Genomic DNA, 25,086 nt, shown 5'->3' on the forward strand with positions numbered 1-25,086 from the left:
TATCCAAAGATGTGCTGGCCTCTGCTCCTGTCACTCTCCAATGTGGATGGAGGTTGGGCTGGAGGGAGGATCAAGCCTAGGTGGAGGTAGCATCAGATTCTGCTGCCAAATCCTGTGCCCCACCCCGAGCTGGAAAGCTTGACATTGGGGCTCCTGGGTTAGGTAAGCTCCTGTCCCAGATAAGGACAGCCTAAATTTAAAATATCACCCAATATATTCTGTTCCTTTCCAATTTATCTGTCCACTGACTTTAGTATGACTGCTTAGAGCCAAACTAGATGTTGGAATTCTCAATTGGGGTTCCCAAAGTCATCCCCCCCCCCAATTAGGCAAGAGGGTTGAAATTTCAATTTGAAAGGGGGTCTAATCAGCCAGAACTTTTTATCCTTTGCTATCAGACTGATTCCCAGACTCGAATCACTCTCCAAGTGGCCTTAGAAAGAAACCTGCATATCCCTTCATTTGACTCACATCATTTTATTAATACTGGGAGCCAAATATTGTGTAGAAAACCAAGAAGTTGTAGTGGTTTAGGAGCTGGAATGCAACCTGGAAGATCCAGGTTCAAATACCTGCAGAGCCACGAAGCTTCCTGGATAACCTTGGGCCAGTCACACTCTCTCATTCTAATCTACCTCACAGGGTTGTTGTGGGGACACAAGGAGGGAGAAACCACCTACACCAACCTGAGTGCCTTGGAGCAAGGGTAGTATAGAAATGTGTAATGGTTTTGGAGCTGGACTTGGACCTGGAAGATCCAGGTTCAAATACCTGCCCAGCCACGAAGCTTCCTGGGTGACCTTGTGCTAGACACACTTTCTCAGCCTAACCTACCTCACAGGGTTGTTGTGGGGACACAAAGAAGGAAAAACCGCAAGCATCGGCCTGAGCACCTTGGAGCAATGCTGTAATGAAGCTGGTAGAACAGAGGTCCTTGCAGAAATGGTTAACTGCTGAAGTGGATAACATGAAACCACAGCAACAGTGCAATCCTATGCAAGTCTACTCAAAAGTAAGCCCCCATTATTCTCAATGGGGCTGACTCCCAGGAAAGTGCGCATAGGATTGGAGCCTCAGTTTTGGAACACCCCCTCAAACTCTCCTGTTTATTTCACAGGTAACTAGCAGGACAGCGCTCAGGAGTTAGGCGGGTGAAGACCTAGGTGTTCAAGGAAGAAAGAGGTGCGGGGTGTGTATAATATTGATCTTATGGGGTATTCCCATTTGGAAATATAAAATATTCCCTATACTTTGAGGAGGTGTGATTTTATGGAACCAAAACAGTGGAACCATGACAGTGCTCATCTCACCACCCATTCCAAGAGAGGTGATAGCAAGTTCTGGGGGCGGGGGGGGGGGGGATAGAAATTCAGTTGGATACCCAAATTAATCAGGTACCCATTGCTCTTTCTAGCTGACATACCCAATCCCAAACCAACGTGAAGCTATATGATCAGGTGTGTTTTTTAGGAAGTAACCTGGGGTATAAGGATGATTGTCAAACAACCCCCTATGCTCCCTACAATTTCTTACTTCCCTATCTTGGAGTAGGCCTCTGTGGATTCATCTATGAAGCAGCAAAAGCCAGGGACTACGCAAGAGCTGGAGAGGTAGAAAACCAAATCCTTGTTATGGGATCTATCACTGATCATTCAGGTTATGGATTGGATTTGACTATAGAACAGCCCACTGCCAACCACTAATATAGAATCCCTCTAGGATGCCCAATGTCGTGCGCTTTCAGAAACATCTGGTCGGCCACTGTGATTAACATTGCCAGCATCACATGGCTGAGTTCCCCGTGAGACACTCTACCCACTTTCGGATGACCCATTGGATCCTATTGCCGCCATAGGTTCTGATGACACAGGGATTAAGAATATAAGAACATCAGAAGAGCCCGGCTGGGTCTAGTCCAGCTTCCTGCATCTCACAATGATTCACCAGATGACTCAGGGAGTGTACAAGATAGCAAGATATCTGTATCCATTTGCTACTCCCTTGCCCCAGGATGCTGGTCTTGTAGGGCTTCTTTCATTTTGAAATTAGAATGAGGAAAGCACCAACTGGGATGTAGGGAGTTTGATCCCTGCACAACAAGAAGGTCCCTTTGGAAAGACATTGAGCTTCAGGGGCAACCTGATCACTGACCATTGTTTAACAAGCGGTCATGCCTCACTTTATGGGTCTGTGTCAGCTTTGCCCTACAGATATATCCGCCAGCTACATACAGAGGACAAATTCTCCACCATCTGGGTCAAGAACTGAAGCAGCAATGGCTAGGAACAACAGATTAAGCGTGGTGGGCACCTGCGTTTTTGCTATCAGAGTATTCTAATTATGTGGAATTAAGAAAGTGGCATGCTCAATCTCATTATAATTTAAAAATATATATCAATTCCATTTTCTCTTTGATTGCAGCTAGAGTAGAGCTCTAGTATAGTGCTCTGCAGTAGTGCTAAAGAGTTCCAGGACTGCCTGGAAAATTGGAGATTTGAACACTTCCTAATCTCATTTTCAATGTGTGTGTGTGTGTGTGTGTGTGTGTGTGTGTGTGTGTGTGTGTGTGTTAAGAATATATTGGAACACAGCTGGTTAAATGCACAAGACTGATTCACTTTCTCTTACTCTTTGAAGGCACATCCAATATGGGTCAACCCTATTAGTTCTGAGCCTGACCTAGTAGACTAACCATTTTCAACCTTTTCCATGTCCTAGGTGCTAAAATGGTCAAGGCACACCATCAGTATTTTGACTATTGAGAAAGCACACCATTCTGCTGGTAGGGGGCTCAAATTCCCCAATGGCCCTACTAATAAATGACCCTCCCCAAAGTCCCAAGGCGCGCCTGCAGACCTTCTAAGGCACACCAGTGTGCCATGTAGTAGATCTTCAAGGAACATCCTGAGGGCCACGAGAAATGCCCAGGATGGTTTACAGAGGCAAACCTAGCCAGAAATGGGTAGAATTTGTTTAACAGGCACACCAGGGTGACTGACTGCTTGGTCTGGGTCTCTTCAGAGGACGGACAAAAGAGTTGCACTGTAGAAGGGACAACTGGCTGACCTGGAAGAGAGCAGGAAATCCTGTAGAGTCTATGTAGAATATTAAAGGATTAATGCCATTGATAAAGTAGAGAGAAAAAGTATTGTGATCCCCAGATTTGCTCAGACAGTTCCAAAACCCTTACATATTACCAGCAGAATTCACCAAAGGTTACTTTGCGTTGATATTACATCATTCCTGCAGAGGTGAATATGGAGGTATGAACCTTCAGAAGGTTTTAGAACCTTCTGAAATGCATCTCACCTCTAATGTTTGCTCCATCTAGATATGATAGGAACTTCCTCAAAAGTTCAGCATTGTGGTATTGGAAGAAGCTTGTGGATAATTTTTTCTTTAATTCAAGAGCCATTGTAAGACACTAATTTGTATGCCACCTGCAGATTTTAGAGGTAGCCTGTCTCTGAATGCCAGATGCAACAGTGTAGTCATAGGACTCAGGTATCTGGTTGTTTTGTGTGCTCCCGGATGCATCTGGCGGGCCACTGTGAGATCCAGGAAGCTGGGTTAGGTGGGCCTTTGGGACATCCAGATCCAGCAGGGCTCTAGTTCTACTCATAACTAGAATTATGAGTAAAATGTAAAGACTTCCAGAACATGACTGCAAAATACCCCACAGCAGAAAATGCAAAACGGATCAGGATGCATCAGAAATAGCATGAATCCACATAAAACTAGCAATGCTAGGTTCCATTAGATTGTTTCTGCCCATCTTCCAGTACCCAAATCTGCCAGTAGAGCCTGTAGGTTATAGGTTGGCAACCTTCAGTCTCGAAAGACTATGGTATCACGCTCTGAAAGGTGGTTCTGGAACAGCGTCTAGTGTGGCTGAAAAGGCCAATTCGGGAGTGACAATCCCTTCCACACTGGGAGCAAGTGCAGTCTGTCCCTGGCCTGTCTCCCTGGCTATGGGCCTTCCTTCTTTGCCTCTTTGCCTCAGACTGTTGGCCAAGTGTCTCTTCAAACTGGGAAAGGCCATGCTGCACAACCTGCCTCCAAGCGGGCCGCTCAGAGGCCAAGGTTTCCCACTTGTTGAGGTCCACTCCTAAGGCCTTCAGATCCCTCTTGCAGATGTCCTTGTATCGCGTAGCGCCTATTCTTCTGTATAATAGACTCCCACATTCACAATTTGGGATCAAGGCTAGATGTCCATCAACAGAGGCCTGACAACAACTTCTAGAAGCTAATCCTCTTGGTTGGAGGACATGAAAGACCACAATACACCTCAGAACATTAGATATTACGAATCGTACGACCCAGAAGAAAGATCTCAGGAATACGTCAGCATTAGAAGAGATTTCTAACAATTCCTCATCAGTACTGAACGAATAAAAGGTTTTTCATATGCTGAATCCGTTCAACAGACTGTTGACTATCCACTGTGGACAATCAGACACTGACATTTTCAACTGTTTCGTGCATCCTGATGTAGCAGCTTTGTGAATGATGTTCAGCCAAGGACAGCCCATGACCTCCTGACACCCAAGGTGGAATGCCCAAAGCTGTCCCCTAACCCATTGATGTGTCAGCCTCTCATTCTCCAATGCTCTAGCCCAGCACTCTCCTCCCTTCCACATTGTTTATTCCGCTCTATCTCCCTCTTCATTTTCCAATCCAAGGGGTGGAAGGAGAATCAGGGGCAAGGGAGGCAAGAAGGTGGACACCCTCATGAAACTATGTCCTGTGGCAGCTGTCTCAGGGAAGGGCCAGTCCACTCTCAGACTGCAACTCAGCAACTACTTGTTCAATCCCACTTTTGAAGATTTGTAAGGATGCATTTGGTAGTAGTATGGGAATGGGGGGAAAATTGACATGTTCCTTGTGATATTTGCCTGAAAACGAGGGTGCATCAGACCTTATCACTCAAATCAAGAAAAACAAAACAAAACACATTTGTTAGACAGCACCAATAACAGACATAATTGAACCTGCATATTGGACTTATCCACAGAAAGTTAGTTATGATAAAACACTGTTGAAATCAATGATATGAGTTAGTCATAAGTAACTGAAATCTCATTACATTTCCATGGGATTAAGACTGCAATTTTATGCACACTCTCCTGGGAGAAAGATCGGGAGATAGTGTTCAGTATAGGGAGATGGTTGGCAACCTTCAGTCTTGAAAGACTATGGTAGAAGCCTACAGCACCCGGTATTCCCAGGCGATCTCCCATCCAAGTACTGACCAGGCCTGACCCTGCTTAGCTTCCGAGATCAGACAAGATCGGGAGATAGTGTTCAGTATAGGGAGATGGTTGGCAACCTTCAGTCTCAAAAGGCTATGGTAGAAGCCTACAGCACCCGGTATTCCCAGACAGTCTCCCATCCAAGTACTAACCAGGCCTGACCCTGCTTAGCTTCCGAGATCAGACAAGATCAGGAGATAGTGTTCAGTATAGGGAGATGGTTGGCAATCAGCCTACAGCACCCAGTATTCCCAGGCGGTCTTCCATCCAAGTACTAACCAGGCCTGACCCTGCTTAGCTTCTAAGATTAGACAAGATCAGGCATCTGCAGGGTAACAGTAAAAAAAAAAAAGTACATCTAACATTGTATATTGAAAGAAGGGATGCACATGTCCAATACACATTTGACCAGGACCCAGTTGTCCAGGACATGATGGTCCTGTCACTGTTTCAATCACAAAACTCCCACATCACATCTGGTTTGGCTACCAGATGGATTATAGATTGAAGTTTTCTGGGGTCATTCATTTGGGCTGCATGTCATTTTCAAAAGCGATCTGAATGATACTTTTCTCCATTCTAATATCAAATATCTTTTCGATATTAAAATGTTGCCAATCTAATAGAATTTGCAGCTATCCCATGTTGTTTTTTTTAAATAAATTGAGAACACCAGATCTGTGTTGCCAACTCACAGCTCAATCCTATGGGTATCTACTCAGAAGCAAGTCCCATTACAGTCAATGGAGCTTACTCTCAGGAAAGTGTGGATAGGATTGGGCTGTCAATGAACAAGGTATACCTTCATTTGATTCTATTCTGTTTCTTTTTTTATCTCCTGTTATTCCATTCTTAGATTGGAGATTATCCAATCTAAGACTGGAATAACAGAATTAGAAGCTGCCCTCAAAGATAATCCCCTAGTCTTCCTGCAAAGGGGCAGAATAAACAATATAAGCAAGGTTTACCACCTAAGGACACCACAACTTAACTTCTCGCATCTGCTGCATTTCACATTCCCCAGAAAAGTTCAGATTTGGCATTCAGTCCCAACAGAGATCGTCAAACAACACTTTGTTAATCTAATCCAAGAGGGGGACAATTTTGATTTCTTTCATCAGTAAGTTTTCCAACTGCTGGGAAAGGGGGAGAGATATATAGGACTGTTTTGAATTATTGTTTAAGATTCAGCGCATATTCAATGGTCATGGAGTAAGAGACCCACCTGTTCAACCCTGAGCCAGAGAAAAAGAGAAAAAATCATGGAAATATTAGCACAAAGACCCGGAGAAGGGAAAGGGAATGACAAATTCAGTGACTTACCAGTGACAGTCAGATGGGTTCCTTCTCCGAAGATGAACCACAGTGACACAGGGCTGTACAAAAACCTGCCCTCACCTTGTGGCCAAGAAAGCCCATTGACACCTATTCCATACAGTAGGAGAATGGGCAATGGCCTGAGCCAGAATATTGAGTGTTCAATAGCCCCATGATTACCAAGAGAAGCGCCATGATTACCAGGCAGGGAGAGAGTCTCCTGAGCATTCAAAGCAATTCCATGGAACGCTGGATTTGCAAAAGGCAAGAAGTGCCAATATTCTGGGATTCTGGCCTGTTGCAATGTTTGGCTGATTTTTTAATCACTTTACAATGAATAAACTCTCTCTCCCTCCCTCTCATACACACACACACACACACACACACAGGTGTGATGTAATGGAATAAGGAGTGTATCAGACTCCCGGTCCATCCCCCATTGCTCCTCTGGATAGGACATCCTGGATGAGTGTGTGTGATGATTTTGTGACTCATGGATTATCGTTGAGAGGCCAGTTTTGTTGTTTCCCCCTGGTTTCTTATGTTCAATTCTTTGGGTAAGCCTATGCCCTCCAAGGGGCAGCCCCCGGTTGCTGGAGGTCTTGGCCAAAGTCCTGTAATAATAAATTCACCGCCTTCTGCCCCCCTGATGGTTCATTGGTTGCTACCATGTTACTGGTTCTCAGTGTTCAGGGCAAGATGGGCCCTCTGAGAGTGTGGGCCAGTGCGTTACTTGGGTGACCCTGGTGCCATCCCTGTGTCCACCACTAAGGGAAGGGGCGTGTAGCTTAGTGGTAGAGCACATGCGGTGCATGCAGAACGTCCCAGGTTCAATTCCTGGCACTTCTAGGTAGGCCTGGCAAAACGACTCCTGTCTGAAACTTGGGAGGGCTTCTTCCAGCCTATGTTGACAATACTGAGCTAACTGGACCAACGGTCTGACTCAACAGAAGAGGGTTTATACACCTAGCCATTCATCAGTTGTACTGATAGGCTGCCTTTCTTTAATGTTGGAACTTAAGGTGGCATACTGGGGGTTCCCTAAACAGTCACCCATCCTGGCATTTGTTGGACTCAACTCTGCCTAGTTTCAGGAACCTTGCTGTGACAATGGCCCTCCAAAAAGCCATTTCCACCCCATGTGCTCCACCATCTTGCTCAGAACTGAAGCAGTGATGACTGGGAGCAGGCCGTCTCAGCAAGGTGGACCACTCCTTTTCACACTAGCAGAGTGTCTACTTGCAGGTCAATGAAGACTTTGAACCACTTCCTGATCTCATGAATTCAAGGATTGGAAATGTATTGGACTGCAACTAGTTAAATACACAACACGTTTACTGATTTTATTGTACATTCATAAGGCCCAGTTTGTTACCCACCCTGGCCATGGAAATTCTCTAAGGCTGCAATCCTAACTGCACTTTCCTGAGAGTAAGCCCCATTGAACAAAGTAGGACTTACTTCTGAGTAGACCTGGTTAGGATTGTGCCCTAAGATGGCCTATCTAACCCAACTTGCAACCCTGATCTTTTTGGGATGAGATTGTTAGATGGATCCAATAACCCCATCTGTAGATCAAGGATGCTCTCTAAACCATCGTTCCAACTGCTCAAGCCATGAGGTCACCATCATATTGGTGTGTGTGGGATGATTCCGATGAGTCCTGACAGATTTGCGTTCTAAAAAGTGGGTCCCGGTGCTAAATGTGTGAGAACCACTGGGTTGAAGGGTTGGAGGTCATGCAGGTGTGAGGACCAGGTGCCATCCCAACACCAAGGTTGTCACTGTTTGCATCCTGTGTAATGCATGCTGCCTTGTGTGCTCCAGAAGCATCTGGTGGAACACTGTGAGATAAAGGAAGCTTTGTTAGATGGACCTTTGGGCTGATCCAATGGGACTCTTCTTATGTTCTTATACAGAAACATGTAAATCACCAAGATTGTGGACAGAACCTGTCAAACTCATAAAACGCAAGTAAAGACATCAGTGTGGGGAGAATAAAGGAATGTAGCACCTGAAACCACAAGATAGAGCATTGTCTGTTTTATTCATTGCATGATGCTATTGAACACAGTTAGGGGTCTTTTGTGTGTGTGTTTTAACACAACCCAAGGAAATCTATACAGAGGTAGCAGCATTGCAGAGTTTTATTAATCAACAACACCAAGAAGGCTGGCTACGAGCTAAAGGGGGAAGGAGAAGCATTGTCAAATCCTGGGAGTACAGAAGGGGAAAGGGGGTTGTGGGGAGCAAGCAAATTGCATGGCCTATGTGAAGGATTCTTCCAACCGACTGGGATTGGAGGTCTCGGCCCAGCCCTGTGGGCCCTCAGGCTGGAGAGGGACACTAGGAACGTGTCACGGTCTGCTCGTAGGTCTTCTCTCCGTGCGTCACTTTGCACGTGTATCTGTTGTGTCTTCTCCATTCTGGGACACTCAGCGTCAGGTAACTGCTCATGGTGTATTTGTCTCCCTGTTTGATCGGCTTGGACGTCTGCACGTTCTGGGTGATTTTAGTGCCGTCGGCGTACCAACTGAGGTCAGCCGCGCCCGGTGAAAAACCAGAAACCAGACAGGTGGATGTGGCCGTGTTCTTGGTGCTCATCTCTTGTTGGGATGGACCGTAGACGCGCACTGTCGGAGGCACGGGTCGTCCAACTGCTAGAGAAGTTTGGAAAGAGAAGCGCCATGATTACCAAGCAGGCAGAGAGTCTCCTGAGCATTCAAAGCATTTCCATGGAACGCTGGATTTGCAAAAGGCAAGAAGTGCCAATATTCTGGGATTCTGCTCTGTTGCAATGTTTGGCTGACTTTTTAATCACTTTACAATGAATAAACTCTCTCTCTCTCTCTCCCTCTCTCTCTCTCTCTCTCTCTCTCTCTCTCTCTCTCTCTCTCACACACACACACACACACACAGAGAGAGAGAGAGAGAGAGAGAAGAATTTCAAGGAAGTGCCAAAGTGGAATTTATTAATATAATCAAATCAGGTCTGGCCCATTCATGAGGCTGTTTGAGCAGGTCGCCTAAGGGAGCAGATTGGAAGGGGCATTCAATTCAGTCTTCCCACCTGCTCCTCCTTCCACTCCATGGACTAAAAAAGGGAGAAGGGGGTGGAGTAGAACGGGAAGTGTGGAGGGCAGGAGGTGTCTCCCCCCCATCTAGCCTACTCTCCTCTGCATTTCCGCTTCTAGCCCTCCATTTCCTGTTCCAATCCAGGGAGAGGGTGTAGCAAAGGCATCAGCAGATAGAGCAGGACAGCATTTGGCCCACGGCTTCAGGTGCTCAAGTATCTTGGGCCAGCACAGGATGATATCAACATAGGGAGATCCCTGCTGAATCAAATGGAAGATCTACTTGGTGCAGCATGTGGCTTCTCACTTAGGCAACAGCCCTTTCCTCTTAGCATGTCATTCCCCCCTCCAGCAACTGCAATGGGGAGATAGACTGCTCCTGAGCATGCAAGTTCCATTTAACTAGCATTGCTAAGATTGTGGTGGACCTGCTGGAAAAGAATGTAGGAATATCTCATCCTGCAGCTGTGCCCCACCATGGCCCAGCTAGATGCCTCCAAGAAATCTTCCAATGGGGCACGAAGGAAAGAGGTTCCAGTTCCATTCCTCCACAGCAACTGGTCTTCAGGGCTTACTCCCTCTGAATTTCCCCCTAGTTGTTATAATCAATGCATTTATCTTAATGCATTTATCTTGTGAGCCATGTTAGTATCTGATCACGAATATCTTCTCAAACGTTCAGGGCTTGGGAAATGGTTTTGAACCCTTTCCCTTCCAAGCTGAATTCAGTTTTACGGAGTAGTTCTGAGACTAAGCAGCTGGCTAGACACCATGAAAACAATGTAGACTTGGACTAAGGCTGCCATCCTATGCATGCTTTCCTGTGAGTAAGTCCCATTGAACACTGTGGGACTGGCTTCTGAGGAAGCAGGTGTAGGATTGTGCCAGAATTGAGATCCCACTTGTTCCAATGGGACTTGGTCATGTCTCCCTTGAACTACATCTCAAAATATTAAATTCAACCCATTACATAAGAAGATCTCCGCTAGATCAAGGCAAAGGCCCATCTAGTCCAGCTTCCTTTATCTCACAGTGGCCCACCAATACCCCAGGGAGCAAACAAGACAACAGACACAACCTGCATCCTTGTGCCTTCCCCTGCATCTGGCAATCAGAGGCAACCTGCTTCTAAAACCAAGAACTTGCACATACCTACTATGACTTGTAACCCGTAATGCACTTCTCCTCCAGAAATTTGTCCCATCCCCTCTTAAAGGCATCCAGGCAAGATTGTACAAAGATGTACAAAGTTTGTATAAAAACATTGTTCAAAGCCGGCTTGTTAGTAGGGTACACTGGCCATGTGCAAGAAAGGAAGGAGATCAATATTGGAGATGAATTCAAAAAAATACAAAGAAAGATGGAAAGACAAGGTGGGTGATACCCAATCACTCAACCTGCACCCTGTGTCACCTATCTCATTTAAGAGAGTAGGAGCGAGATGGGAAAATAGGAAGATGGCGCATAGCCTGGAGACAATGGCGAGAAAATGCCACGTTCGTAAAGATAGACAGGCATGTATTGTAAATAACAATAAGTATAAATATAAATGAATGAGGTCTCATATTATGGTGTGTGTGGGGGGACGGGGGGACGGACCCTGGAACATAACCTATGGCAGGGCAAAAAATGTTGACCCCAAAACATGGTGGAGGCCCAGTGGTATAACCTTTAAGGGTCAAACTAGATATGACCTGAAACAGACAAATGCCCCCCTCCCATTTCAGAAGACCAGGGACAATAATTGAGCAAAACTAAGGCAGGGGCATAATGGAAGACTGAAGATTTTGTCCTGCTGATCTCCAGTTTGTTTGCCTTGGCTTTGTACTCTTTGAATTTGAAAAGGGGTGGAAAAAATCTCCCTTTAAAGTTCCCCCCCCCCCCAATTAAAAGATCACATAGGGGGCAGGCAATATTGGGATTGGGGCCACAGTTGAAGCAAAGTCCTAAATCCCCCTAGCTTGCACAGCATTTTGTCCCCATTTGGACGCATCTCCTTGCATTATTTAACAAACAAGCTACATAAAACAAAGCGGGTGACTCCCGTCTGCTAAACAGTTTTCTCCCTTTAAAAAAAAATGCTGACACCCCTCTGTTGAGCTAGTTTTAAATGTTTGGATGTGTTATTTGAAAGCAGGAGCTGCTCTGGAATTCTTTGGCCTGAACTGTGGGGTAATAAATAATTTCAAAACCTTTCCAAAAATGGCTAAAAGCAGTTTACTGTTTAACTGACCAAACCATACTGTGATACCGACTTATAGGGTTGAAAAAGAGTCAGTGGGTCATGTCATCCAGCCCTTTGTACTGAGATTTGCTCCAATATAACGGATATTCTGATATTCTGCTAAACAGAGACCTGGTCACAATTTCACACTTCTAAAGAATTTCTGTCTTTTATCTCAACATGGTAATTTACATGGATATCAAGTGGAGAAACTCTGTGTTAGCAAAGCTGGCTTTGCAGTTATCAAAGCAATGACGGATGTCTCCATGTAAGCTCACCATGTCTCCCTACGAGTTGTAACCCCAAGAGATTAATTCATGACTAGATACCATTGCGACTGCTGAACTAAGTTGGTCATCAGAACATGAAGTCTCATGTCTTGATGTGACTGATTCATTACTTTTGAACAGTAAAATCCTAGGCACATCTACTCAGAAGTCAGCCCCATTGTGTTCAATAGGATTCCCTCCCAAGTCAGTGTGTGTGGGACTGTAGACTTCATCATGTCTAATTTTCTTAGGGTATTGCCCAATATTTCTTTGCAGAGAATTGTTTCTGTACACAAAATCCCACAGAGAAGGAAGATCACAATTAGCATTTGTGAACCATCCTCAACCATGATCTTGGAGGACATGTCTAGTAGTAATTTTTAAAGTATTTTTGCAAGTATATAAAAAAGGTGATCAGCCCCCTGAATAATGAAGCATGACTAAAATTCCAACCTTAAACACATGCAACCCTAAGCACAATGGTCCTGACTTTGGCATAGACATGAATAGGATTTCACTGTAAGGATGTTTTAAAATTCATATACGACATCCAGAGACCCTACATTGCAGTTCTAACTGAGTACATTTCCCAGAAGCAAGTCTCATTGTGTTCAGAATGTCCTTTCACATAACCTAGTTATGATGAATCCATAAGGCTGCAATCAAGAATTGGTTTAGGCCAGTACAGCCCCATGGATTTCCAAACAGCTGATGCTGGAGAGCCATGATTGGATTACCTGCCTGAAAATAAAATAACCAACAAATGCAAGGGGTAATGGAGGAACTCTAATTTTTGTCCAATGGAAGAGTAGCACTGCAGGAGCTGCCAGTCATTCCTTTCCCTCTTTGCTGTTCTCCTGGTTTAAATTTCCACTCCTGGTAAAATAAAGTGTTGACTAATATCAGGAGATTCCATCACAGATTTCCTGCATCAGGTCTGATTCTAGTCTCAGATAAGCCCCCAAAGACACCACTTTGGTGCCATTCCTAGAAAACAGACTGCAGGATGGTCCTGTTTTTCCTTTAGATTGAGTGAAATGTCTGACTTCCATTTTACCTGCCTCTCTAGCAATCAAATTCAGTACAGAATCATTCAGTGCTGTTGAATCGATCAAGATCCTGTTGATTCAGAGGGTTAATTTATCCTGCAGGGTGCCATTGCATTTGACTCTGCTATTTTCTGCCTTCCGGAGAACACAATGACAGCATGAGAAGTTGCCAACCAAGATAATTCAGTACAACCTCTTACAAAGGGGAGAAAGTCAGGTAGGCCAAGCCCTGTTGGTTAACCAGAGACCAAGAGATTCAAAATTTTTGAATTTGTGAATAAAGTTAGGTCAGAGTTCCAGTGAAGACATAAATGAGAAGATCAAGTTATGTCTTGTTCACACCCCCAAGAAAATGAGGGGAGAAACCCATGATTTCATTTATCAGTACATTGTCTGCAGGGGAATTGTGAAGAGAGACCTGGGCAATGGAATTTGAACATCCTCGGGGCTATTCAGATCCTATGAGTGGATCCAACCGTATGGAAACCCATAGGGTCAACAGAGTCAGAGAACAAAAAACAGGGAAAATGAAGGAAATTGTAACATATTGTCCCCGAGAAAGAAAGGTTAGATAGGTTTAGGTGACTTACGAATGACCGACAGATGGGTTCCACCTCCGAAGACGAACCACAGTGCCACAGACCTGTACAAAAACCTGCCCACGTTTCCTGGTAGAGAAAGCTCATTGACATCTATCCCACTTCAGCAGGAAGGTGGTCAACAGGCCATGGACGATGGTGCGCTTTCCGGAAGAGGAATTCTTTTCCGTTTCCAAAGAAGCTGCTGTAAGTGGTGCATTTTGAATGAAAAATGATGTACTTACCTGACTCATTTTGGAGGCTGGAAGAGTGGTCCACTAGCTGTTCATACACATGACAGATCATGAAAGTGGTTCTCTTCCTCACTGAGCCCATTCCTGGAGGACAGATGGAATCCATAAGAATTTGAGGCCCTGTAGGAGGAGATCCAGAGAAGTGGTGCCATTGCCAAGCCCAGCCTTGTACATTCAGATGTATGTTTGTTAGGTAGTTGATTTTGCAGGCACTGAAGTTTGTTTTCTATGCTCAGATAGTTGTTTCCTATAAATTCAGCCTAAAGCACTGGACCATTCCTTGACTGTAAAGCTGAACTTCCTTAATTAGAGGCTGGTATGGCTCAGTTCTTAGAGAAAAGTTCTAACATAATGTCACCTAGAGCAGTATTCAGAATGAGATGGACTAATGTCACATGATTGGAGGTCGTGGATGTCTTGCAGGTCTGGACTTGGAGGTCAAAGTGACTCACTTCTTGGAATTTAGGCTTTACACATTTCCACTCCCAGAATCCTGGTTTTTTAACATTATCAATACTCTTAATATTCTCCTGCAGGTGAATTTTGATCACAGTTGCATTGATGGGTGAGTTTGATAGTCCACAGTAGACTGCAACTACAGGTACATGTTCTGAGCAGACTCATCAGGAGTTGACTGGCCCCTTCGGTTTGAGGAATTTCAGCTAACTGGAACTATGGTGAAATAATTGCTTGCACAACAGCACAATTATCTATCTATCAGGAAGGCAGACTTAAAATATGAATTGTGCTTCCAATGGTAGTGCTTAATGGGTTCTGAGTTCATTCTTGACTACAATAGGAAGGCATTTTGAACAAACTCATTAGACTGTGACCAGCAGAAAGTGAATTTTGGCTTCTAGGGACTGGATTTCGGCATGGCTACTTTCTAATCGTTGATATAGAAGAGGGGTTTGAGGGAAAGGTGAAGACAGGACGAGGCTGAAAACAAGAAGCGAAGAAGCAGGATTTATCAGTGCCTGCCTTGGATTCATCTCCAAGCTGAGGCCGAGTTCACAGGGCTTGCTCGGCTCCCCAGAAACACAGCATGGGCTTCCCAGCAATCCAAACACGGGAATTGCCCCAAAGTCCCCCATGTTATATCATGGTCCCTTTATCCCAAACTGCCCTGTATTATATCAAAATAGGGGAATGGGTTATCTCTCAAATGCAGCAAGGAGTGCAACCAGACTCCATGTGCTGCCAGGTCAGTCCGGGTGAAGTGATTGGTATGTCTTAAAATTTCTGAACCCAAGACGTACTCCCTTCTCAGTGGCAGGAGGACTACCTTTGAAGGACATTAGCAACTGTGACATTCATGCCGCACCTTAGAGACTGTGCCTTAGAGAATCAACCTTGAGGCACAGTCCGGTACTGGACCCCCATCAGTTGCCCACTGAAGGTGAACTGGATGTTACCACTGGACTGAAAGTTCAGAAGACTCTCTGATGGACATGGGTCCAACAGACCCCAGCTGGCCTCTTGACACCCCCTGACTCACCACTCCCACATGGAGGTCATTCTGATATATTTAAGAAAACAAGCAAACAAGAATTCTGTTCAATTCTGTTCTGGTCATTTGCAACATTCCAGTAAAAGGGGCATCTCTTAAATAAGCGGCATATGAATGCTATATTTTCCATTTGGGGGAGGGGGACAACTTGGGTGGCACTCCATCTAATGCATGGAAAGGGGTTTGTTTTGGTTGAACTGCCCCTGTGCTCGTCAACTGGAGGAACAAAAGATTGCCCCATTGCTTCTCAACAGGAGAATGGCCTTTGAACAGGAGGAGCCGTTCCAGAATGGAATCTTTTTGGTGATTCTCAGGTGGACTTTTCCTTCCAAATGTCTTCAAAGACAGGAGGGACAACCATCCCTTGGAGATACTCTAGTTCTGGATGTCCTTCATTGGAAATGGAGATTGTGGAAATGGGAAAGGTGCGGTAGAGAGTGACCAAAATGATTACTGAACTGGGGCAGCTCCCTTATGAGCTCCCTTATAGTATTTGGGGCTCTTCAGTCTAGAAAAGAGGTGCCTGAGGGAGGACGTGACAATTATGCAGGGGATGGATAGAGTAGACAGAGGGATGTTCGCACAACCCCAGAACCAGGGGACATACACTCAAATTGTGTATTGGGAGAGTTAGAACTGACAAAGGTAGGTATTTCTTTTGTAAGTGCACCCGTATCTTCAACTAAGGGGGTGATATCTGGAAACCAGGGCCTGTCCTAGGATTTATTCATTTTCTTAATTTTCACATTTGAATCCAGCCCTTCCTCCAAGGAGCTCAGGGTGATGTACAGAGTTATTTCCCTTTTGTCATCACAACAACCCTGTGAGGTTGGTGATGTGGAGAGGGAGTGCCTGGCCCAAGGTCACCCAGGAAGCTTTTGCCTGAGTGGGGATTTGAACTTGCAACTTCCCAGTCGAAGTCCAACTCCCAAACCACTATACCGCCTGGGCTTCCTGGTTTTTTAATTCTCATATACAAATTGTTTTTGCCATTATTTTCACATTTCCGCTCCTTGTGACCTTTGTGGCTTTGTTGGGAATTTGAAACCAGATCTCTGTTAAACAAGCCCAGAACTGAGTAGGTTACAACACTGTAGAGCTATCATAGTGCATGGTTGCTCACCCACCTTTCTCCAACATGGTCAGATCCATGAACATAAGAACATAAGAACAGCCCCACTGGATCAGGCCATAGGCCCACCTAGTCCAGCTTCCTGTATCTCACAGCGGCCCACCAAATGCCCCAGGGAGCACACCAGATAACAAGAGAACTCATCCTGGTGCCCTCCCTATCCATGAATATATCTCCATGAATATATCTCATCCTGGTGCCCTCCCTATCCATGAATATATCTCCCTTCTGCTCCCCATTCCCTTTGTTAGTATGGAACCTTTCCATGAATATGGAGATCCTCCTGTCAAGAGCACACACTTGAAGTGCCTATTCAGCAAGCCACATCATACCATACATTTGGCCACTGCAAAACACCTAAAGGTTGCCAGCCTTCCAGGACTGGCCTAGAGTCTCCAGGAATCTGCATCCATCTCCACTGAAAGATATCCTGGAGATTTCCATGGGGCCTCCAGGAATTTGCAAAGGACACCATGACGAGAAAAAAAAATATATCCAAGAAACGTTTCAGTCAGAGTTGCCAATCCTAAAGAAAACACGCAATGTGGTGCTTACACAGGGCAACTCAAGGTGAACTTAACTAATTTTAACTCCCATGAGAGCCAGTGTGATACAGATGATGGGATTGTTGTGGCTCACCTGCTGTCCCCGCACTGCATATTCCTGCATGTTGCCTTGGGTGCTCCCTGAGGCAACTGGTGGTCCGCTGTGAGATACGGGAAGCTGGACTAGATGGGCCTGTGGCCTGATCCAGTGGGGCTGTTCTTATGTTCTTAAACTACAATTCCCAGAATGCCTTGCAGTTCTTCTTGTTCTCTGGTGTGCTCCCTGGGGCATTTGGTGGGCCTCTGTGAGATACAGGAAGCTGAACTAGATGGGCCTTTGGCCTAATTCAGCGGGGCTCTTATGTTCTCGTGGAGAAACATGTGAACCACCCAGATTGTGGAGAGAACCTGTCAACCACTCATAAAACGCACGTGAAAACATCAAGGTGGGGAGAATGAAGGAATGTAGCACCTGAAACCACAAGATAGAGCATTGTCTGTTTTATTCATTGCATGATGCCATTGAACACAGTTAGGGGTCTTTTGTGTGTGTGTTTTAACACAACCCAAGGAAATCTATACAGAGGTAGCAGCATTGCAGAGTTTTATTAATCAACAACACCAAGAAGGCTGCCTATGAGCTAAAGGGGGAAGGAGAAGCATTGTCAAATCCTGGGAGTACAGAAGGGGAAAGGGGGCAGTGGGGGGGAAGCAAATTGCATGGCCTGTGTGAAGGATTCTCCAGCCGACTGGGATTGGAGGTCTCAGCCCAGCCCTGTGGGCCCTCAGGCTGGAGAGGGACGCTAGGAACGTGTCACGGTCTTCTCGTAGGTCTTCTCTCCGTGCGTCACTTTGCACGTGTAACTGTTGTGGTTTCTCCATTCTGGGACACTCAGCGTCAGGTAACTGCTCATGGTGTATTTGTCTCCCTGTTTGATCGGCTTGGACGTCTGCACGTTCTGGGTGATTTTAGTGCCGTCGGCGTACCAACTGAGGTCAGCCGCGCCCGGTGAAAAACCAGAAACCAGACAGGTGGATGTGGCCGTGTCCTTGGTGCTCATCTCTTGTTGGGATGGACCGTAGGCGTGCACTGTGGGAGGTACGACTGGTCCACCTGCAAGAGAGGTTTGGAAAGAGAAGCGTCATGATTATCAAGCAGGGAGAGAGTCTCCTGAGCATTCAAAACCATTTCCATCGAACACTAAATCTGCAAAAGGCAAAAAGTGCCAATGTTCTGGGATTCTGCCCTGTTGCAATGTTTGGCTGACTTTTAAATCACTTTACAATGAATAAACTCACACACACACACACTCACACACACACACACACACACACACACACACACACACACACAGTGAGAGAGAGAGAGAGAGAGAGAGAGAAGAATCTCAAGCAATTGCCAAAGGAGAATTTATTAATAATCAGGGCTGGTCCATTCATGAGGCTAACTGAGCAGGTCACCTCAGGGAGTAGATGGGAGGGGCATCCACCTCAGTCTTCCTCCTCCTGCCACTCCTTGGACTAAAAAAGGGAGAGCGGGTGGAGTAGTAGAGGAAGTGCGGGAGCATGCAGTGTCTCTCCCAGTCTAGCCTACTTCCCTCCACACTTCCGATCCTACTCTGCCCTCCATTTCCTGTTCCAATCCAGGGAGTCGGAGGAGTAAAGGCTAGTACATCACCAGATAGAGCAGGACAGCATTTGGCCCACGGCTTCAGGTGCTCAAGTATCTTGGGCCAGCACAGGATGATGTCAACATAGGGAGATCTCTGCTGAGTCAAATGGAAGGTCTACTCTGTGCAGCATGTGGCTTCTCATTTTGGCAACAGCCCTTTCCTCTTAGCATGTCATTACATTCCCCCCCCCCCCCCAACCCCGGCAACAGATGGGGAGATTCACTGCCATTTCACCAGCTTAGTTAAGTGCATAATGGACCTCCTGGAAAAGAATGTAGGTGTATCTGACCCAGCATCTGCACCCCAGCATGGCCCACATAGATGCTTCAGAGAAATCCTCCAACGGGGCATGAAGGAAAGAGGTTCCAGTGCTGTTCCTTCACAGCCATTGGTGTTTAGGGGCTTACTCCCTCTGCATTTCCCCCCTAGTTAATACAATCTTAATGCATTTATCTTGTGAACCATGTTAATAACTGATCAGGAATATCTTCTCAGACATTCAGGTTTTGGGAAATGGTTTTGAACCCTTTCCCCTCCAAGCTGAATTCGGTTTTAAAGAGTAGTTCTGAGACTAAGCAGCTGACTAGACACCATGAAAGCAATGTAGACTTGGTGGACTAAGGCTGCCATCCTATGCATGCTTTCCTGTGACTAAGTCCCATTGAACACAGTGGAACTTGCTTCTGAGGAAGCACATGTAGGATTGTGTCAGAACTAAGATCCCATTCATTCCAATGGGACTTGGTCATGACTCCCTTGATCGATCCCTTGATCGATCCCTTGTCTCAAAATGACATTAAATGCAACCCATTGTGCAAAGATGGCATGTTAGTGGGGTCCTCGGGCTATGTGCAAGGAAGGAAGGAAGGAGAACAATACTGGAGATATTTTCAAAAAAATTGCATGGTAGGTGATACCCATTCACAAAACCTGCCTCATTTAAGTGAGTAGGAGTGCAATGGTAAAACAAGAAGATGGCGCATGGTCTGGAGACAATGGTGCGAAAATGGCACGCTCTTAAAGGTAGACTGGCACATATTTCAAATAATAAATATAAATATAAATGAATGTGGTTTCGTATTATGGTGTGTGTATGTGGGGGACGATGACCCTGGCACATCTCCTAAGGCGAGGCAAAAAATGTTGAGCCAGAAACATGGTGGAGAACCAGTGGTATAACCTTGCAGGGTCAAACTAGACATGCCCTGAAACACACAAATGTCAACCCCCCCCCTTCCATTGGAAAGGCCAGAGACAGTAATTGAGCAACACTGAGCCACGAGCTTAATGGAAGACTGAAGATTTTGCCCTGCTGAACTCTAATTTGTGCTCTCTGAATTGGGAAAAAAATACTTCCCACTCAAGTTCCCCCCCCCCAATTTAAAGAATGCATATGGGGCAGACACAAAAGTACTTTACAGAAGTAAAGTTCTAAGCCCCCCTACCTTAGACTGCATTTTCTCCCCATTTGGCCTCACCTCCTTGCATTATTTAACAAACAGGCTACAAAACACAAAAGGGGGCTAGCAGCCCAATCCTATACATGTCTACTCAGAAGTAAGTCCCATTAGCGTCAATGGGGCTTACTCCCAAGAAAGAGTGGATAAGATTGGGCTGTAAGAGCCTTATCTGTTTAATAATTTTGTCACTTTTGAAACTAAAGAAAACAAACAAAAAATACTGACGCCCTTCTGTTGTGCTGATTTTAATTGTTTGGATGTGTTGTTTGAAAGCATGAGCCACTCAGGAATCCTTTGGCCTGGACCGTGGGGTAATAAATGTTTTCAATAAAATAATTAAAAATCAATGCTAAAATACAGATTGTTTACATGGTATCTGGAAGTTCAACTTTCCAGTCCGCAGCATCACAACTGAAATCAATTTAGACAAGAAATCAGGTAAGACCTTCCGAGCTTCCTTTAGCTTGCGATGCCTCTCAATGGTTAAAACCTTTCCAAGAATGGTTAAAACCAGTTTACTGCTTAACTGGCCAACCATACTCTGAGGCTGCAATCCTATCCACACTTTCCTGAGAGTAAGCCCCACTGAACGCAATAGAACTTACTTCTGAGTAGACATACATAGGCTTGTGCCCTCAATTGTAGGGCTGAAAAAGAGTCAGTGGGTTATTTTATCCAGCCCTTTGTATGGAGATGGGCTTCTATATAACAGATATTCGGATACTCTGCTAAACTGAGGTCTGATTCACAACTTCACACTTGTAAGGAATCTCTGACATTTCTCCAACACGATAATTTACATGGATACCATGTGGAGAAACTTTGAGTTAGCCAAACTGGCACAGCAGTTATAGAAGCAATGACGGATGTCTCCATGTAAGAGCACAATGTCTCCCTGTGAGCTTTAACCCCAAGAGAGCAAGTCATGACTAGACACCATTACAATTGGTGAAAAAAGTCAGTCATCAGAACATGAAGTCTCAAGAGTTTTGATGGGATTGAGTCATGACTTTTGTACAGTAAAATCCTAGGCACATCTACTCAGAAGTCAGCCCCATTGTGTTCAGTGGGATTCCCTCCCAAGTCAGTGTGTGTGGGACTGTAGACTTCATCATGTCTAATTTTCTTAGGGTATTGCGCAATATTTCTTTGCAGAGAATTGTTTCTGCACACAAAATCCCACAGAGAAGGAAGATCACAACTAGCATTTGTGAACTGTCCTCAACCATGATCTCGGAGGACATGTCTAGTAGTAATTTCCAAAGTATTTTTGCAAGTATATAAAAAAGGTGATCAGCCCCCTGAATAATGAAGCATGACTAAAACTCCAACCTTAAACATATGCAACCCTAAGCACAATGGTCCTGACTTTGGCATAGACATGTATAGGATTTCACTGTAAGGATGTTTTAAAATTCATATATGACATCCAGAGACCTTACATTGCAGTTCTAACTGAGTACATTTCCCAGAAGCAAGACTCGTGTTCAGAACATCCTTTCACATAACCTAGTTATGATGAATCCATAAGGCTGCAATCAAGAATTGGTTTAGGCCAGTACAGCCCCATGGATTTCCAAATAGAGCTGATGCTGGAGAGCCATGATTGGATTACCTGCCTTAAAATAAAATAACCAACAAATGCAAGGGGTAATGGAGGAACTCTAATTTTTGTCCAGTGGAAGAGTAGTACTGCAGGAGCTACCAGTCACCTCCTTTGCTGTTCTGCTGGTTTAAATTTCCACTCCTGGTAAAATAAAGTGTCGACTAATATCAGGAGATTCCATCACAGATTTCCTGCATCAGGTCTGATTCTAGTCTCAGATAAGCCCCCAAAGACACCACTTTGTTGCCATTCTTAGAAAACAGACTGCAGGATGGTCCTGTTTTTCCTTTAGATTGAGTGAAATGTCTGACTTCCATTTTACCTGCCTCTCCATCAATCAAATTCAGTACAGAATCATTCAGTGCTGTTGAATCGATCAAGAACCTGTTGATTCAGAGGGTTAATCTATCCTGCAAGGTGCCATTGCATTTAACTCTGTTATTTTCTGCCTTCCGTAGAACACAATGACAGCATGAGAAGTTGCCACCCAAGATAATTCAGTACAACCTCTTACAAAGGGGAGAAAGTCAGGTAGGCTAAGCCCTGTTGGTTAACTAGAGACCAAGAGATTCAAAATTTTTGAATTTGTGAATAAAGTTAGGTCAGAGTTCCAGTGAAGACATAAATGAGAAGATCAAGTTATGTCTTGTTCACATCCCCAAGAAAATGAGGGGAGAAACCCATGATTTCATTTATCAGTACATTATCTGTAGGGGAATTGTGAAGAGAGACCTGGGCAATGGAATTTGAACACCCTCGGGGCTATTCAGATCCTATGAGTGGATCCGACCATATGGAAACCCATAAGGTCAACAGAGTCAGAGAACAAAAAACAGGGAAAATGAAGGAAATTGTAACATATTGTCCCCGAGAAAGAAAGGTTAGATAGGTTTAGGTGACTTACCAGTGACTGACAGATGGGTTCCACGTCCGAAGATGAACCACAGTGACACAGACCGGTACAAAAACCTGCCCACATTTCCTGGTAGAGAAAGCTCATTGACATCTATCCCACTTCAGCAGGAAGGTGGTCAACAGGCCATGGACGACAGTGCGCTTTCCGGAAGAGGAATTATTTTCCGTTTCCAAAAAAGCTGCTGTAAGTGGTGCATTTTGAATGAAAAATGATGTACTTACCTGACTCATTTTGGAGGCTGGAAGAGTGGTCCACTAGCTGTTCATACACATGACAGATCATGAAAGTGGTTCTCTTCCTCACTGAGCCCATTCCTGGAGGACTGATGGAATCCATAAGAATTTGAGGCCCTGTAGGAGGAGATCCGGAGAAGTGGTGCCATTGCCAAGCCCAGCCTTGTACATTGCAGATGTATGTTTGTTAGGTAGTTGATTTTGCAGGCACTGAGGCTTGTTGTCTATGCTCAGATAGTTGTTTCCTATAAATTCAGCCTAAAGCACTGGACCATTCCTTTGACTGTAAAGATGAACTTCCTTAATTAGAGGCTGGTATTGCTCAGTTCTTAGAGAAAAGTTCTAACATAATGTCTAGAGCAGTATTCAGTATGAGATGGACTAATGTCACATGATTGGAGGTCGTGGATGTCTTGCAGGTCTGGACTTGGAGGTCAAAGTGACTCACTTCTTGGAATTTAGGCTTTACATATTTCCACTCCCAGAATCCTGGTTTTTTAACATTATCAATACTCTTAATATTCTCCTGCAGGTGAATTTTGATCACAGTTGCATTGATGGGTGAGTTTGATAGTCCACAGTAGACTGCAACTACAGGTACATGTTCTGAGCAGACTCATCAGGAGTTGACTGGCCCCTTCGGTTTGAGGAATTTCAGCTAACTGGAAGTATGGTGAAATATTTGCTTGCACAACAGCACAATTATCTATCTATCAGGAAGGCAGACTTAAAATATGAATTGTACTTCCAATGGTAGTGCTTAATGGGTTCTGAGTTCATTCTTGACTACAATAGGAAGGCATTTTGAACAAACTCATTAGACTGTGACCAGCAGAAAGTGAATTTTGGCTTCTAGGGACTGGATTTCGGCATGGCTACTTTCTAATCGTTGATATAGAAGAGGGGTTTGAGGGAAAGGTGAAGACAGGACGAGGCTGAAAACAAGAAGCGAAGAAGCAGGATTTATCAGTGCCTGCCTTGGATTCTTCTCCAAGCTGAGGCCGAGTTCACAGGGCTTGCTCAGCTCCCCAGAAACACAGCATGGGCTTCCCAGCAATCCAAACACGGGAATTGCCCCAAAGTCCCCCATGTTATATCATGGTCCCTTTATCTCAAACTGCCCTGTATTATATCAAAATAGGGGAATGGGTTATCTCTCAAATGCAGCAAGGAGTGCAACCAGACTCCATGTGCTGCCAGGTCAGTCCGGGTGAAGTGATTGGGATGTCTTAAAATTTCTGAACCCAAGACCTACTCCCTTCTCAGTGGCAGGAGGACTACCTTTGAAGGACATTGGCAACTTTGACATTCATGCCACACCTTGGAGACTGTGCTAGAATCAGCCTTGAGGCACAGTCCGGTACTGGACCCCCAACAGCTGCCCACTGGAGGTGAACTGGATGTTACCACTGCCACCTGGACTGACAGTTCAGAAGGCTCTCTGATGGGCATGGGTCCATCAGAACCCAGCTGGCCTCTTGACACCCCCTGACTCACCACTCCCACATGGAGGTCATTCTGATATATTTAAGAAAACAAGCAAACAAGAAAGGGTTCAATTCTGTTCTGGTCATTTGCAACATTCTAGTAAAAGGGGCATCTCTTAAATAAGTGGCATATGAATGCTATATTTTCCATTTGGGGGAGGGGGACAACTTGGTTGGCACTCCATCTAATGCATGGAAAGGGGTTTGTTTTGGTTGAACTGCCCCTGTGCTCGTCAACTGGAGGAACTGAAGATTGCCCCATTGTTTCTCAACAGGAGAATGGCCTTTGAACAGGAGGAGCTGTTCCAGAATGGAATCTTTTTGGTGATTCTCAGGTGGACTTTTCCTTCCAAATGTCTTCAAAGACAGGAGGGACAACCATCCCTTGGAGATACTCTAGTTCTGGATGTCCTTCATTGGAAATGGAGATTGTGGAAATGGGACAGGTGCTGTAGAGAGCGACCAAAATGATTACTGGACTGGGGCAGCTCCCTTATGAGCTCCCTT

At 45.0% G+C, this 25,086-nt stretch overlaps 2 gene segments (V, D, J or C); both read right to left on the reverse strand.

The window, feature by feature from the left end:
* Positions 1–8,597: 8,597 nt before the first annotated feature.
* On the reverse strand, positions 8,598–13,809 carry LOC136634318 (Ig lambda-2 chain C region-like). The segment is given in 2 exon segments: positions 8,598–9,229; positions 13,776–13,809. A coding segment is annotated over 1 exon segment (258 nt).
* Positions 13,810–18,007: 4,198 nt separating this feature from the next.
* Positions 18,008–23,171, reverse strand: LOC136634447 (Ig lambda-1 chain C region-like). The segment is given in 2 exon segments: positions 18,008–18,318; positions 23,081–23,171. Coding segments are annotated over 2 exon segments (402 nt in total).
* Positions 23,172–25,086: the final 1,915 nt, after the last annotated feature.

Source organism: Tiliqua scincoides, chromosome 14 (assembly GCF_035046505.1).
Source record: "Tiliqua scincoides isolate rTilSci1 chromosome 14, rTilSci1.hap2, whole genome shotgun sequence".
Lineage (NCBI taxonomy): Eukaryota > Metazoa > Chordata > Lepidosauria > Squamata > Scincidae > Tiliqua > Tiliqua scincoides.